A 15,888-nucleotide genomic window follows, 5' to 3' on the forward strand; every position below is an offset into this window, starting at 1 on the left:
CCAGACGTTTACAGACTGTTGTAAAGAGAAAAGGGGATGTCTCACAGTGGGAAACATGGCCTTGTCCCAACTTTTTTGAGATGTGTTGTTGTCATGAAATTTAAAATCACCTAATTTTTCTCTTTAAATGATACATTTTCTCAGTTTAAACATTTGATATGTCATCTATGTTCTATTCTGAATAAAATATGGAATTTTGAAACTTCCACATCATTGCATCCCGTTTTTATTTACAATTTGTACTTTGCCCCAACTTTTTTGGAATCGGGGTTGTACAAGAGACTTGTTTTTAATCAATTCACATTTGATGATTTCAAAAAATCAATGCACCTTTTAATATAAACGAGCTCTACAGTATTATATTTCTGCATTTTTGCTATTCATGTCTTTGAATACTCTAATCCTTTAAAATGAAGTGCAAACCAGAAAAAAGCTCTATCATACAATTCTCTTAAGCTTTCTTCTGATGTTATCATGGTAGCAGGAGATCTTGCATATTAAGCAGGCAACATTCAACATCACTTATCACTTCCCTTTCAACTGTTGTGTGTACTAACTAGGTTTTATCTGGACAGGATGTTGTGTAATGTCATACATATACCATACGGTCAATTTGAAGATCAAGATGGTGATTTTGAATTAAAGCACAGGCATGTACAATTGGCATTACATATTGGACATTTTTTTTTAAATCAAAAACTAAGTTCATCTCGGCCTAAAAAATTTGGGCAGACGCTCCCGCGCGGCACATGCCAGCAATTCCGCCCCCCTATGAAATGAGCAATAAGTAGGAGAGTTATACACGGTATCATACCTAAAGTTTTATCAGAAATATAGATATGATACTATGATTCTCCCCAACATGCTACATTAGATAAGCTAACCCCATTTATAAAAGATACACACTTATATATGACATATATATATATATATATATATATATATATATATATATATATATATATATATCACACACCCCGTGGCATTGATTCCTGCAAAATACATTATAAATATAATGAATCATTGAACAGGCAAAATAATTTTCAACCTACCTTTGTGTTTTTTGGTGTATATGTGAAGTTCGATAGTCCTTGCCCCTCTACTAGCGTAGTTTATCATGTCAGAACACAATGAGCAAAGTACTTTTCCTGGGACGTCTAGTTTCCGTATGTGATCACCGAGCTTCGTTGTGACAGTCTGCTTGTCGATCTCGACATTCAGTGTTCTGAACAGCAATTGCAAGCCACACGTGGAGAGTATGCGTACTTGTGTTTATACACTGCATGCGATAGGATTTCCTGAAAATTCTACCGCAAATAAGTCGAACATTGTCGCAAAAGTGAATGTTAATTACGACATGTCGAAAGACTCAAGTGTGTTAACCCGAAGCCCACCAAGAATCAAGACGTTTTAAGGTGACCACAGATTGTTAACCATACCCCCCTGAAAATTTCTCAACAGATTTACATCGATCTCAAAAACGATCATTTTGGTCTGAAAAAGTCAGGAATCCACCGATCGGCGGAAAATTCTCATCCCTGATATATATATATATATATATATATATATATATATATCACATCACACATCACATTATCTCTAGCCGCTTTATCCTTCTACAGGGTCGCAGGCAAGCTGGAGCCTATCCCAGCTGACTACGGGCGAAAGGCGGGGTACACCCTGGACAAGTCATATATATATATATATATATATATATATATATATATATATATATATATATATATATATATACACACATACACACACATACATACACACACACACACACACACACACACACACACCTGTGGGTGTTTAGTCTATGTCTTTCTTATCTTGAGTGTTTATACTGTTTTTTCAGTTATTCTAGTTCACGGGCGATTGCTCTAAGACAACGAGGGAGGCTCAGCCTCCTCTAAAAATGCCCTTAACTTTGTGTGCGTGAGTTTTTCCCCCTCGTGACAGCGCGATGCAGCGCAGACTCAGTGCACTTCAATGGCATTTGGGAGCTCTGCGCTTTTAATCTCAAAATGCAAGACGGTTATTAGACAAATACTGCGAAAACGCCCGCCCACGGAGTCTCACGGACTCCCAGCCTCAGTGGACTTCAATGGCATTTGGGAGCTCTGCGCTTTTCAATCTCAAAATGCAAGATGATTATTGGACAAATACTGCGAAAATGCCCGCCTACGGACTCCCAGCCTCACATGGGAGGGACATGGCAAAGCTTTCCGCGAGGAGACTGGTGATTGGTGAAAGCGGCCGGATATTTTCTTTGATTGACAGCTCGTTTCAAATATAGACAGGCAGCGGTGAATTTCAGTTCAGTCCCATGCGGATTCACAAGTGCTGTGGTGTATTGTAAGAGATCGGCTTACATTTCGATTTCATTCATTACATACGGTTTCTACCAGCTTTTTTAGTTTGTATATATTTTCATTGTAAATAAAGTGTAAATATAGTGTTGTCAAGTTTGCTATCTTAGTTCCAGAAATTTCGTTTATTTGAGTGACTGAACTTGAACTTGAGGGGGCTAGTCAGCTAGCAAGAAAGCTGTGCACGGATGCCAAGCATTGCTGATTTAATTTTGGCGAAGCCATTTGCCAGTCTTCCTTTCGAGGAAAAAATTAAAATTAAAGAGCAGGGTAGAGCAACGCCTCAAATTGACTTGGTGAAAAAGGTAGGGAATAATACTCGTTCCTTTCAGCTCTCCTGGTATGAGAAAGTGAATTAGCTAACAGCAAGTGACCCACATCAACAACAGTAAATAGGCTACTTTAGTAATATGTCATGGATGGACCAAAAATATAGAATCTATTTAAAATGTTTATGCTGAGTATATTATATTGGAATATATATTTTTCTGGATATGAATTAAACACAGCTACAATTTGGAAAACATTTTTAAACAAAAACACAGCCGAGAACATTTCACACTACAGACCTGGATTAAAAGTGAAGGGTTATCAAAATTGTCAATAAAACATTTCTCAGTCAAAATAAGTAAAATATAGGGAAAGTGTCATTGAATGAAATGTGTGGCACCCAGCTCTACTGCTGAGGTTCCTGACAAAGAGCTGCTTTCAATAATGATCAATTTTTAAACAACATGCCACAATTTTAAAATATAAAATGTTAAAATATACCCCCCCAACACCACCATCATGTATATTGGACAGTAGGCTAATGGGCCAAAAGAACCTGTTATTTCACAGTTTGTGACGCTGCCAACAATCAGCCAGATCAGAGGCAAGAGTATGGGCAAAATTGATGTGTTTTTTCTTTTAAAATCTGGAAATGTCGTAACCGACCAGCCTCCCCTGTTTGAAAGACTACCAGCCGCCACTGTTCTAGTTTTATTTATTGCATTGCCTGTTTGCACCGTGGGTCAGAGAGGACTGAAATTTCATCTGTGCTGTATGTCGAGCATGTATAGCATATTTGACAAAGTTGACTTGACTAGATTGAAACTTACATAGTTATGATGCATAAGAATTGGATAAGGATATACCAAGGAATCCCGAAAAGCCAAGGATCTTTGAAAGAATCTTTCATGATTTTCAAGGCTTCAGAGATCTTGAAAGGATCTGTTGGTCAATCAGTTGACTTCTTCTACTGGAAGTCTCAGTGTTATGTCAGTATGTTACAATAGCATCAATAAAGAATTGTTTTGTTTGGAATTGAATGTGGTTTTTGGTGGGTTTTTTTTTAAGATTCTTGTAGATCTTGTCAAGAATATTAAAGATCCTTGAAGATCTTGCCAAGAATTTCGAAGATCCTTGAAGATATTGAAAAGAACTTTGAAGATCCTTGATCTTGCCAAGAATTTTAAAGAAGATCCTTGAAGATCTTTGTAGAGATCCTCACAAAGAACTTTATGGACCCTTGAAGATCCTTGAAAGATTTTCACCAGGGAACTGTTTGAAATGCATTGCCTTGTACTGATGGTCAGGTTCCCTGTGGTGGTACACCTACGTCGTTTGTATGTACGGTCAAAAATCAGGTCGATGCTTAACCGTATTCTCTGAAGTATGGAGCTCTGCTATGATGGCGCTCAACAAAATGACCTTCACAGTATAGCAGTATCTAGTTAAGCTCACAAGCTAGTTAGCCATCGGAAAAAATCGAACTGCTAGCTCTTCATCACTAGAACATAAACTGTCCAAGCAGTCATCCAGCTGGGCAACATTTTACCTCAGAACTGTTGTGAAGATGAAGATGGTGGCCAAGTTGCTCGCTAGTTACTGCTGCAAAAAAAAGATCTAAAATTCTGGTTAAATATCCAAGTTTCTTCATGGCTGTGAATTTTAATCAGCTAGCATAAGTTTGATAGCTAGCTAATAACACTTCATAGCTGTAACGCTGTATCTCTTGCTATCCAGCTAAGCTAAGAACACAAGCAGCAAGCTATTTAAAAGCAACAGCCTCCACGTTTTCCTCCCCATTCTCAATTTCGAATCATTTCTTTATTCAACTCTTTGTGCTTTACTGATCTACAGCTCGTGTATCAGCTGAAACATTCTTTTTGCCTTCATTTGTCACTCAAGTGTTTGCCCTTTAACCTGTAAAGATCAAGGTTGAGGAATTCCTGTACTGATTAGTAAAATCTTGAGTAATATCAATCTGGTGGTGTGTTGGGTAAGAGGCAGAGCGAGAGATACCTCCAAGTCACAAGGTCTGGATATTGACCACAAATTTGTTTTTGAGGAACAGACAAGAAAAACGAGTGCAATCCCAAAGATAAGGAAGACTTTCTTTCGTGGAGCCTCCAACTGTGACTTCGGCCAAATTTCACAATCTGCCAGTAAACACTGTGAAACTCAAAACCACTCACCCACTCACTTTATTCGGCACATTGCTCCAAAAGATATGAAAATGTACTCAGCACGTTTTAACACGAATTTGGGGAGGTTTTTAATTTGCTAAAAAGAGTTTATGCTTGTCCAAAAAAGAAAAGGGGGGGGGTCACATATCACAATCAGGGTGTCTTTGATCGGTTTATCACCTCAGACGACGTTTCAGCAGGTCAACGATCACATTCTGTGACCTGCACTGTTTTCTGATTGGTCAAAGAAAGGAATACCGCAGCCCTGTTGATTTCTCAACTCCGTTTAGTCAGAAAATGTTGATTGATTTTCATTCGTGCAGCTGGTTTACAGGGCTCGACATTAACAATAGCCCGATTGCCCAGGGCAACCATTCAATAGATTCGGACAACCAGACTCTCACAAATGCTTGCCCGATCAGGCAACTACCCAAACATGTCAACTTATGTGAAAAACGATGTTTATTCATTCATATTATGATGAAATTCCATCACGATTTGCGATTGTTTGACTCGGAAAAACCGCGTCCATGTTATCATTACGGGATGTTCAACAACTAGCCGAATTCACATTTGCACATTGCGGGCTCGCCATGCAGTTTCCCATTGCTAATAATCATCACGTAGTGCATATTCAGTGTTCTAATCAGACCCTCCAGGATTTCGCGATGTTGCGATTTCCAACTTCAACGCAAATTCAACCAATCCCCACGAATTCAGGGCGATGTTGCAATTATATCCAATCACTGCAACTTTCCCGCAAATTTGACCAATCGTTGGCGTCGACAAGCTACCTTCCGCCTTACTTCTGTGTATATGTTCAAGAGAAGCAGCATGTGCACAGTGTTGCCAGATTGGGTGGTTTTAAGTGCAATTTGGCGGGTTTTGAACATATTTTGGGCTGGAAAACGTCAGCAGTATCTGGCAACACTGCATGTGCGAGTCAGTGTTTATATAGGCTTAAATTCTGTTACTGAAAGTGTGTTATGTTTACAGTGAAGGACTGTGTGCACTTTAGATTATTTTTTTTTTACTTAATACAAGAAATTAAGGGCGGCACGGTGGTGTAGTGGTTAGCGCTGTCGCCTCACAGCAAGAAGGTCCTGGGTTCGAGCCCCGGGGCCGGCGAGGGCCTTTCTGTGCGGAGTTTGCATGTTCTCCCCGTGTCCGCGTGGGTTTCCTCCGGGTGCTCCGGTTTCCCCCACAGTCCAAAGACATGCAGGTTAGGTTAACTGGTGACTCTAAATTGACCGTAGGTCTGAATGTGAGTGTGAATGGTTGTCTGTGTCTATGTGTCAGCCCTGTGATGACCTGGCGACTTGTCCAGGGTGTACCCCGCCTTTCGCCCATAGTCAGCTGGGATAGGCTCCAGCTTGCCTGCGACCCTGTAGAAGGATAAAGCGGCTAGAGATAATGAGATAATGAGATGAGACAAGAAATTAATGGATGCCAACATTTTTGCCAAAATGGTATTTTATTTTCCATTGTTTAGGCAGCTTCAGCATCATACTGTGAGATTCTGTTCAAATTGTTTTTTTTCTTCTATGAAACCTGAGCCATTTATTTTATTAGTTTATAATTATTGTTTAGTTTAGTCTTCAGGAGAGACTGCCTGCACACAGTACTAGTATTAATAGTTTTTTTTTTCTTACATGAAAGCTGAGGCATTTATATTATATTTTAAGGTAACTTCATGTTGTGCTGTGAGGTTCTCTGCACTTTAACTTTTGAACCAACAGGTGCATTTGGATAAGTAAAGCCTATTTTTCTGCATTTTTGTAGTCCTGGTAATCTTTTATATTGGTAAAGTTGTTTATAGGACCATTTCTCAGTGTCTTTGTTATTTTAATTAATAGTTTTTCAGTAATAACTTAATATTTAACATATCACTCAATTTTAATCACAAAAAGAGAAAATCGCAACAATTTCTCACAACTTTCACTTCCTCCCGCAATGTAATCGCAACAAAAACCTAAAAAACACCGCAACTTTCATCGCAATTTTTTGGAAAACCCCCCGCAACATCAGACATTTTAGCCCGCAACAATCACAAAAAAGGCCCACGAAATCCTGGGGGGACTGAATATTGGTATGTCCTTCACTACATGACTAATTACCGCATTACTCGCACGGGGCACTAGTGTCAATGCTTGTTGATACAGACAGCGTCTGAGAAGGTTGGATAATAAATAAATAAATAAATAAATAAATAAATAAATGAAATTTGGGCAACCATGTTCTGAGTTCGGACAACCAGATTTCTACAAATGGTTGCCCGAATGGGCAACCATGTCTCAAAGTTAACATAGGGCCCTGGTTTATATTAATGATCATCATGCGCTTGTTCTAATACGGTATTGTTTCTATAGTAACAGCTTCAAGATCGTGTCCAATCTCTGATCTGGTCATGGAAGGAGTCTCCAGTGTCGGCGCTTTTTCAAGATGGAGGAGTTTACATGCTTTACAGGTTCTTGGTGACATGACAAGCTGTGTTTATTTTTGTTTTTTGTCTTCTTAACCTCACCAGAGAGAGAGAAAAAAAAAAGAGATTAGTGAGGGAACAAGCGTTTATAGCTACGATAATGTGACAGAACAAAAAGTACACTGCAGCCGTGCTATAATGAACTTTTTTACGATTAACTTTCGCATATAATGTACTAAGTTCATACACAAGATCACTGAGCCTGAGCCACGCGCTCCTCTTCCCACCAGAGACAAACAATAAGCAACAAAGTCTGCAGTCAAGTTAAATGATGCGCGCTAACGCCATAAAACAAACAAAGCTTCGCGTAGGTGTCACTCACTAGCAATTATCGAGAATGGTGATCAAAGGATCGATAAAAGGACAGAATGACTGCTGCTGATGCCACTAAACTTAATTAATACCTAGTTAAGGTGTCCTGGCGACGTTTTTATACCCCCAGCCCCACCTCAAATTTCACACATAAATGAGTGTTTGGGGGGCGGCACAGTGGTGTAGTGGTTAGCGCTGTTGTCTCACAGCAAGAAGGTCCAGGTTCGAGCCCAGTGGCCGGCGAGGGCCTTTCTGTGTGGAGTTTACATGTTCTCCCCGTGTCCGCGTGGGTTTCTCCGGGTGCTCCGGTTTCCCCCACAGTCCAAAGACATGCAGGTTAGGTTAACTGGTGACTCTAAATTGAGCGTAGGTGTGAATGTGAGTGTGAATGGTTGTCTGTGTCTATGTGTCAGCCCTGTGATGACCTGGCGACTTGTCCAGGGTGTATCCCGCCTTTTGCCCGTAGTCAGCTGGGATAGGCTCCAGCTCGCCTGCGACCCTGTAGAACAGGATAAAGCAGCTAGAGATAATGAGACGAGATGAGAAATGAGTGTTTGGTGTGACGAGTGGGTCCATTTCAGTATTACGGTACAACTTTTCTGTATAATGAGCTATTTGGACGTCGCTCAAGGAGCAGGGTCGCACTGTAACTATAAATGGGATTAAAGCACGATGTGTGTTTCTTTAAGAAACATATCCATATTCATGTGGCCTAAGAGGAATAAAACACTTCCATGCTATGATAAGAAAATTCCAGTTGAGACTAACTCCACTTATTTTAGTCTTATAAGCAATACGAACCGTGATAGATGAAATGGATGTTTTGTTTTGTTTTTAAGTCATGTCCGTTAACCTCCCAGCCTCGTGCACAGTGTGTGATCCAACACATCACCATGACATGCATTAAACAAACAGTAAGAAATCTTAACGATTTTGTGAAAATTAAACTAAATTTCTCATTCTATAAAGCACTGCTTGCTTTAATCCACTCATGACGTGTATTAAACGTGGCCTCTTATGTGTGTCGAAGAGAATCACAAGTGTGTGTAACATAAATCATTTTAGAGAAATGATGCAACATTCTGTGAATCATATTAAGTGAGAAACGATCTGCTTACATTTTGCAATGTCTCTTTTTGGAATGTGGTTTTAGGCAAACAGCGTTGGCACAGAAGTAAAACTGACTCATTTAAGAACAACTACTTTATTCATCACAAGTGCACTTGTGTGGGGTTAGGCGCCTCGCTCAAGGGGAGAACATGTAAACTCCACACAGAAACCCAGAACCTTCTTGCTGTGAGGTGACCGTGCTAACTACTACACGGCTGTCCCACTTTATAAAAAATAAAATAAAATCCAAGTTGTTTAAAAAAAAAAAAAAAAGTTTGTGGACACCTGACATATCACACCCGGATGTGGTTCTTCATCCAAACTCTGATGCACACGACTGTACAGAGTCTCTCTGTATGCTCCGACACAACAATTTCCCTTCACTGGAATGAAAAGACTCAAACCTGTTCCTGATGCCCCTGTGAACACAGCGAGACCTACAGTATGAAGACGTGGTGTGTTAAGAACTCGAGTGTCCTGCATGGAGCCCTGACTAAAGGGGTGTTCACACGGCAACTTTTACTCCGGTGTAGCACCGAGGCTGCCCCGGTAGAGCGTTCACACGGTACAAAGTTATACCGGTGTAGCCCCTGAAAGCTGCTTAAACCGGTGCAAATCTAACCCTGCTCGGGAGGTGGTTTAAGAAATTTACTCCAGAGTAAATGCTAGTTTGCGGGGCAGCACCGATATAAAATGGGACGTCTGAACGCTACAGGTGTAGACTCGCTACGCGTGAGGAGAGTTGATTACATACGGGCATTGCATAATTTGCATCCTGGTATTTTGCGCTTCCAAAATGGCGAATATCAACAACAACAGAACTGCGTGTCTTCCAGTGTTGCCAGATTGGGCAGTTTTAAGTGCATTTTGGCGGATTTGAACATATTTTGGGATAGAAAACATCAGCAATATCTGGCAACACTGGTGTCTTCATCCACGTTGTTTTCCCGGCACATGACAACCGGGAAAAGGAAGTATATTTTCACGCATGCGCATATTTAATTTCCGCATTATTACTATCGCAAATGATAGTAATAATGATAGGAAATGATATCAAAACTTTATTACTATCAAAGGAAATGATAGTAATAAAGTTTTTGCTACTATAGCACGGTCGCAGAAACTGCCGTGTGACCGCAAGCGGGGCTGCACCGGTGCTAACACACTTCTCTCTAGTAAGCAGGGTTGTGACGTGTGAACGCTGCGCAAAATTTACACCGGTGTAAGATATATCGCAACAAAATACATCGGTGCAGCATCGATGCAAATATGTGCCGTGTGAACACCCTATAAGCTCAACACCTCTGGGATGAACTGGAACACCGAGTGCACCCCAGACCTCCTCAGCATCGGTTCCTGATCTCACTCATGGAGCTGAATGAACATAAATCCCCACAGCCACGCCCCACAGATCCAGAGGAAAGCCTTCGAGAAGAGAAGAGGAATGAGATGTTCAACAAGGGCATATGGGTGTGATAGTCGGGGTGCACAAACTTTTGGATCTATCTATCTATCTATCTATCTATCTATCTATCTGCTTATAGGTTATGTACAAATAATAATAATAATAATAATAATAATAATAATAAACACTTATATTCCAGGAATTTTTAAAATGGCGTCAAAAATCTGTGTCAAAGTGTTTGTTTGTAAACTTGTACAAAAGTTTCCAACCCTCCCCCCCACAAGCGTCGCGTGCACTCACCGCGCCGGCGTACAGCTCCTCCAGCGCGCGCTCGATCCACTTCTCGGTGTCGAGGCGCCGCTGCAGCTCCGCGCGGTTGTACTTCACCGTCACGCGCGCCTGCCGCTTCTGCAGGTTCAGGCCGCGGTCGCGCGCGGGTCCCAGCGCTCGCGAGGGAAAGCGGCGGTTGTGGTGCTTCTCGGCCATGGCGCGCGCGCGAGGGATGGAGCAGAGTCTGCGCTGAGGGGGAGGCGCGCGCGCACTGATGCGAGTCTGGAGAGGAGCGCGCGCGCATACCGCTGACCAACGCGGTGCTCTCCGAGGTCCTAAGAGGAGCAGCTTACAGGGCTGCGACGAGTTGGAGACACAACACCACCCACGTGCAACGAACCGGTGCTACAGGTGTTCTACCCCCTGCCCCTTTCCTGTTTGCTGTCCAAAGTGCCCTTTTCATAGGGACTGTTTTGTTGTTGTTGTTGTTTTTAATATTTGTAAAAGATAAGTTAGCTCCAACATCAATATTCTCTACAATTTGACAATAATATATGAAATTATAGATTTATAAAATAACGTTTTTCTATGTAAATGCGGGCATCAATCCGTGACGTCATGCATTCAGTGAGCCTCCGTGCAGAAAGCGCATGCAGGCGGTAGACAGTGCGAGGCAGGGGCGCCTGCAGGGTTGAACTGTAATGCCGCTTTTCCACTACAAACGCGGCTGAGCCGTGCCGTGCTGAGTCGGGCTGAGCGGGGCTATTGGAGTTGCATTTCGACTACAACCGCGCTGAACCGTGCTGGCTGGAAGTGGGTGGACACATTGGGTGGAGTTAGCGAAAGTGGGTGGACGTCACGTGATGTCGTTAAGCAGCGCAAACAGTGACATCAGTGACCTTTTAAGCGGTAGTCTCACAACCCAAATAGTAAACAATAAACATGGAGGACATGGAGTCGTTAGTGTTGCTGGTCTTGGTGCTGTGGCTTGTTGTCACCAACAACGCCAACAGCAAGAGCGTATAGATGAGGCGAGGCGCATAAGGCTTCAGAAATTCTCGTAATTCTTCTTCTTCTGGGTTTACGGTGTTTACAGATCCCAGCGTGCTCGCGGGGCGTGTGTGGGCATGTGAGGACACTCCTCCTCACCAATCAGTGCACAGGGGAGTGTCTGCTCACGCCCCCAGCCTCACTTGGCTCGCTTTGGCTCGCTTCAGCCCCACTCCAAAACGGTGCGAGTTTTAGGGGCTAAGCAGGGCTGAAGCGAGCTGAGTCGTGCTGTTTTTTGGTAGTCGAAACGCGAGCCGTGTCGGGCTGAAGTGAGCTGAAGCGAGCTGAAGTGAGCTGAAAAAGGGTAGTGGAAAAGGGCCATAAGGTACGCACTAGCGGTGTAATCCCCCCCCCCCAAAAAAAAATGCTTGCGTGCTGCAGTTTCTATGAAGAGTAGAAGGAGCCACCCACCCTCTGTCTGGTTTGAAGCGGTTCTGTAGGACATTGAGCTTTACAGAGTCCGGTGCACATTTTAAGGCATCTGGTTGAAGTTTACCTATGTCTGATAAATCTGATGTCAGTGATAGCGGGCTGACTCGTGGCTCATTAGTAAAGCTATCTGATGGCTCATTTGTCAGCAAGGTGGAGCAACCATCTACTTCTGATCGTAAGGGACATGGGGGAGATGTAGGTGTTCTTATATGAAATTCACTGGATGTATGGCTAGTTTCAAACTCAGAGGTAGATGAAGGCAATTCCCTCAAAGGAACTGAGCTAGCATCCAGCTGCAGCATACTGCTGCTAGGTTGCGGAGGAGTGGAAGCTGCCGGTGCCGTGTTACTAGCTGATACTGGAGAGGACTGGCAAGCAGATGACACCCCTGGATCACTGCTTTTGGACTTTTTCGTAAAAGTCTGAAACAAGCTCGTTTGTTTCAGGGTTCGTTTACTCATTTTTGACTCGCTTCTCAATAAATTCTCGCACAAGCTCTGACTACTGATGATTGTCTGTCTCTGTTTCTCAAAACTGGAGAGAATCTCAGTGGTGCAAGAAAAGTATATCTGCATTGACCAATGAGCTTTCTTGGTCACGCACACCCCGCCCACTCCTGAAGCACACAAATGCGCCGGCACACACACGTCTCTCTCTCTCTCTCTCTCTCTCTCAAATTATGTTGCATTGCCAAAGCATTCAGGTAACAATTATAATTAAAAAAAAATCTCTCTCTCCCCAAGGTACGCCTAGTGCGTACGGCCGTACGCCTGGCGGCGCCACTGGTGCGAGGAACGGCATGGTAAGGTCACACTGAAAGTCTCCTTTCATTTCTTATCTGAACATGCAATATTGTGCAGCTTAGAACACAACAGTAAATGCGTAGGGCTGTTTATCATTTAATGAAGCCGCCTAGGCTATATTTAAACCGTTTGCTCCATCCATTTCATTAACGTGGCAGATTCGGAAACTTTAGTTTGAACGACAGCGTTAATAACATATTCTAGCAGCTTCGAAAACTTAAGGCTGAATGACGACGTCCACAACATATTCTATCAAGACTATTATGTTATAGTAGCTTAGGTTAGTTGAGTTAAAACATAGGAAAACGTTTTCTAAATAAGTGAAAGCCTGCATTATGCAAAGATGCCAAGGAAAGAGAGGATAAAGAAGCAGAAAGAGAAGGAGCTGCGGGAGGCAGCAAAAGGCAGTGGATCTCTGTCCAGTTGGGTCAGAAAGAAAACTACAGGTCAGACTAATCTTCACTTAGTGAAGATATCCATATTGAATACAGTGTTGTCATAGACATTTTCAAGAACATGGCAAACCAAAGACTGCTGCTTTGAAGAATACTGAAGCAGATGGATCTCACTCACACACACACACACAGAATGTTCAGTTGCAATTGAAATTTAGTTTTGAATAAAGTTAACTTGTGTGAAAAATTTGTTCCAAGTGCCCTTTTTTGAATGTTGAGCCCCTGCCCCTCCAAAGGTCTTTGCACGGCCCTGCACAACAACTGCGATAAAATATGCGAATTAGCGACAATTTTCACTTGGAATCGCACTGAATTGATATTCGCATATTTTACCACAACTGTTGTGTCTCCAATTCGTCGCAGGCAGGGAAGTCGAGGAAGCCTCATGGAAACTGACTTGAGAAGGGTTCACGACGGCTTTGCGACACCAGCGACGCATTTGCAGCTATTTTGAGAGAAATTTAGTCGCACGAATTTTTTGAACATGTTCAAAATTTGGGCAGCACGGTGGTGTAGTGGTTAGCGCTGTCGCCTCACAGCAAGAAGGTCCGGGTTCGAGCCCCGTGGCCAGCGAGGGCCTTTCTGTGTGGAGTTTACATGTTCTCCCCGTGTCCGCGTGGGTTTCCTCCGGGTGCTCCGGTTTCCCCCACAGTCCAAAGACATGCAGGTTAGGTTAACTGGTGACTCTAAATTGACCGTAGGTGTGAATGTGAGTGTGAATGGTTGTCTGTGTCTATGTGTCAGCCCTGTGATGACCTGGCGACTTGTCCAGGGTGTACCCCGCCTTTCACCCGTAGTCAGCTGGGATAGGCTCCAGCTTGCCTGCGACCCTGTAGAACAGGATAAAGCGGCTAGAGAGAATGAGATGAGATGAGATGTTCAAAATTTCAGCAACAAAGGAGCAACACTTTGCGACTCATGCGAGGAAATTGAGAAGCCCCACGAATGTTTCAAGACACTTTTGAAACTCTCTCGCAAATGACGTTTGCAATTTGTCACAGCCCAGTGAGATACTACCCTTAGCAACAATTTTCACTTGGAATCACACTGAATTAATATTCGCATATTTTATCGCAATTGTTCTGTCTCCAACTAGTAGCAGGCTGTCGCAGCCCAGTGAGATACACTCACACTTCCTGTCTCACAGAAACTGACTTGAGAAGGGTTCGCAGCGGCTTTGTGACACCAGCGACTCATTTGCAGCTATTTTGAGAGAAATTTAGTCACACGAATTTTTTGAACATGTTCAAAATTTCAGCGATGAAGGAGCGACACTTTGCGACTCGTGCGAGGAAAATGAAAAGCCCCGCGAATGTTTCAAGACACTTTTGAAACTCTCTCGCAAATGACGTTCGCAATTTGTCACAGCCCAGTGAGATACTACCCTTAGCCACAATTTTCACTTGGAATCACACTGAATTGATATTCGCATATTTTACCGCAACTGTTGTGTCTCCAAATAGTCGCAGGCTGTCGCAGCCCGGCTTTCCCTCAGCAGGCAGGGAAGTAGAGGAAGCCTCACGGAAACTGACTTGAGAAGGGTTCGCAACGGCTTTGCGACACCAGCGACGCATTTGCGACTATTTTGAGAGAAAGTTAGTGGCGTGAATCTTTTGAACATCTTCAAAATTTCAGCGACAAAGGAGCGACACTTTGCGACTCGTGCGAGGAAATTGAGAAGCCCCACAAATTAGACTGGCACCAAAATCCAGAATTGTGACACCCAAAGGCATTTTTGAGACAAAGTCGGCAAACAGTCTTATTTTGTCAATTTGGGTGTGCCGAATTCAAATCTGCAATATGCCGAGCTCTATCTGACCTCTGTTGACCTCTAGAGGTCATTGAACTTTGGGCCTGTAAACGTCTCAGCTGAACCCAGTTTCTCAGCTTTCTAAGGAATGAAATGTACTAAAATGATTAATGAAGTTAGCAAATGGCCTTGTTTGTTAAATGTTTGGGTGCTGAATTCATTTTTCATTTGTAAAACGACATATGACCTCTGATAACCTCAAGGTCATTAAACTTGGCCTATAGGCCTATGCATTTAATGGCATTTTTAAACTGACTTTACTCCCCCAAAAAGAATATGAACAGACAAAAAACAAATAGAAAGGAACAAATACAACATTAAATGCCAGTCCATGTACATGTGACTTACTTTTCACAATGAGAATGCCTCGGCGATCACCTTACATAACATTGCATTACATTTAGCGGTTATTGTTTATACAAAGCTACTGAAAAAAGGGCCGATTCAGCAGCATACAAAATGTGGGGGCATACAGGGTATACAGGTTAATCAGGGTTAGTATATATATGAGTTTTTTTCTTTGTTGTTTGTTTTTTGTAAAGGCTTTACCCCGTTTAAAACAAAAAACAAACAACAAAGAAAAAAACTCTCATATATACTAACCCTGATTAACCTGTATACCCTGTATGCCCCCACATTTTGTATGCTGCTGAATCTGTCCTTTTTTCAGTAGCTTTGTATAAACAATAACCGCTAAATGTAATGCAATGTTATGTAAGGTGATCGCCTAGGCATTCTCATTGTGAAAAGTAAGTCACATGTACATGGACTGGCATTTAATGTTGTATTTGTTCCTTTCTATTTGTTTTTTGTCTGTTCATATTCTTTTTGGGGGAGTAAAGTCAGTTTAAAAATGCCGTTAAATGCATAGGCCTATAGGCCAAGTTTAATGACCTTGAGGTTATCAGAGGTCATATGTCGTTTTACAAATGAA

The 15,888-nt window shown here is 42.3% G+C and overlaps 1 protein-coding gene across 1 annotated transcript in view; it reads right to left on the bottom strand.

Moving 5' to 3' along the window:
- ppp1r14aa (protein phosphatase 1, regulatory (inhibitor) subunit 14Aa) overlaps nt 1-10,715 on the bottom strand; it is a 20,066-nt gene extending 9,351 nt beyond the window's left edge. Inside the window, exon 1 of the mRNA XM_060913080.1 lies at nt 10,435-10,715. Within this exon, the coding sequence (XP_060769063.1) occupies nt 10,435-10,620 (186 nt within the window). The 5' untranslated portion in view covers nt 10,621-10,715. The remainder of the gene's footprint in view (nt 1-10,434) is intronic.
- Between the last annotated feature and the right edge of the window lie 5,173 nt (nt 10,716-15,888).

This window comes from Neoarius graeffei, chromosome 28, assembly GCF_027579695.1.
Source record: "Neoarius graeffei isolate fNeoGra1 chromosome 28, fNeoGra1.pri, whole genome shotgun sequence".
In the NCBI taxonomy this organism is placed as follows: Eukaryota; Metazoa; Chordata; class Actinopteri; order Siluriformes; family Ariidae; genus Neoarius; species Neoarius graeffei.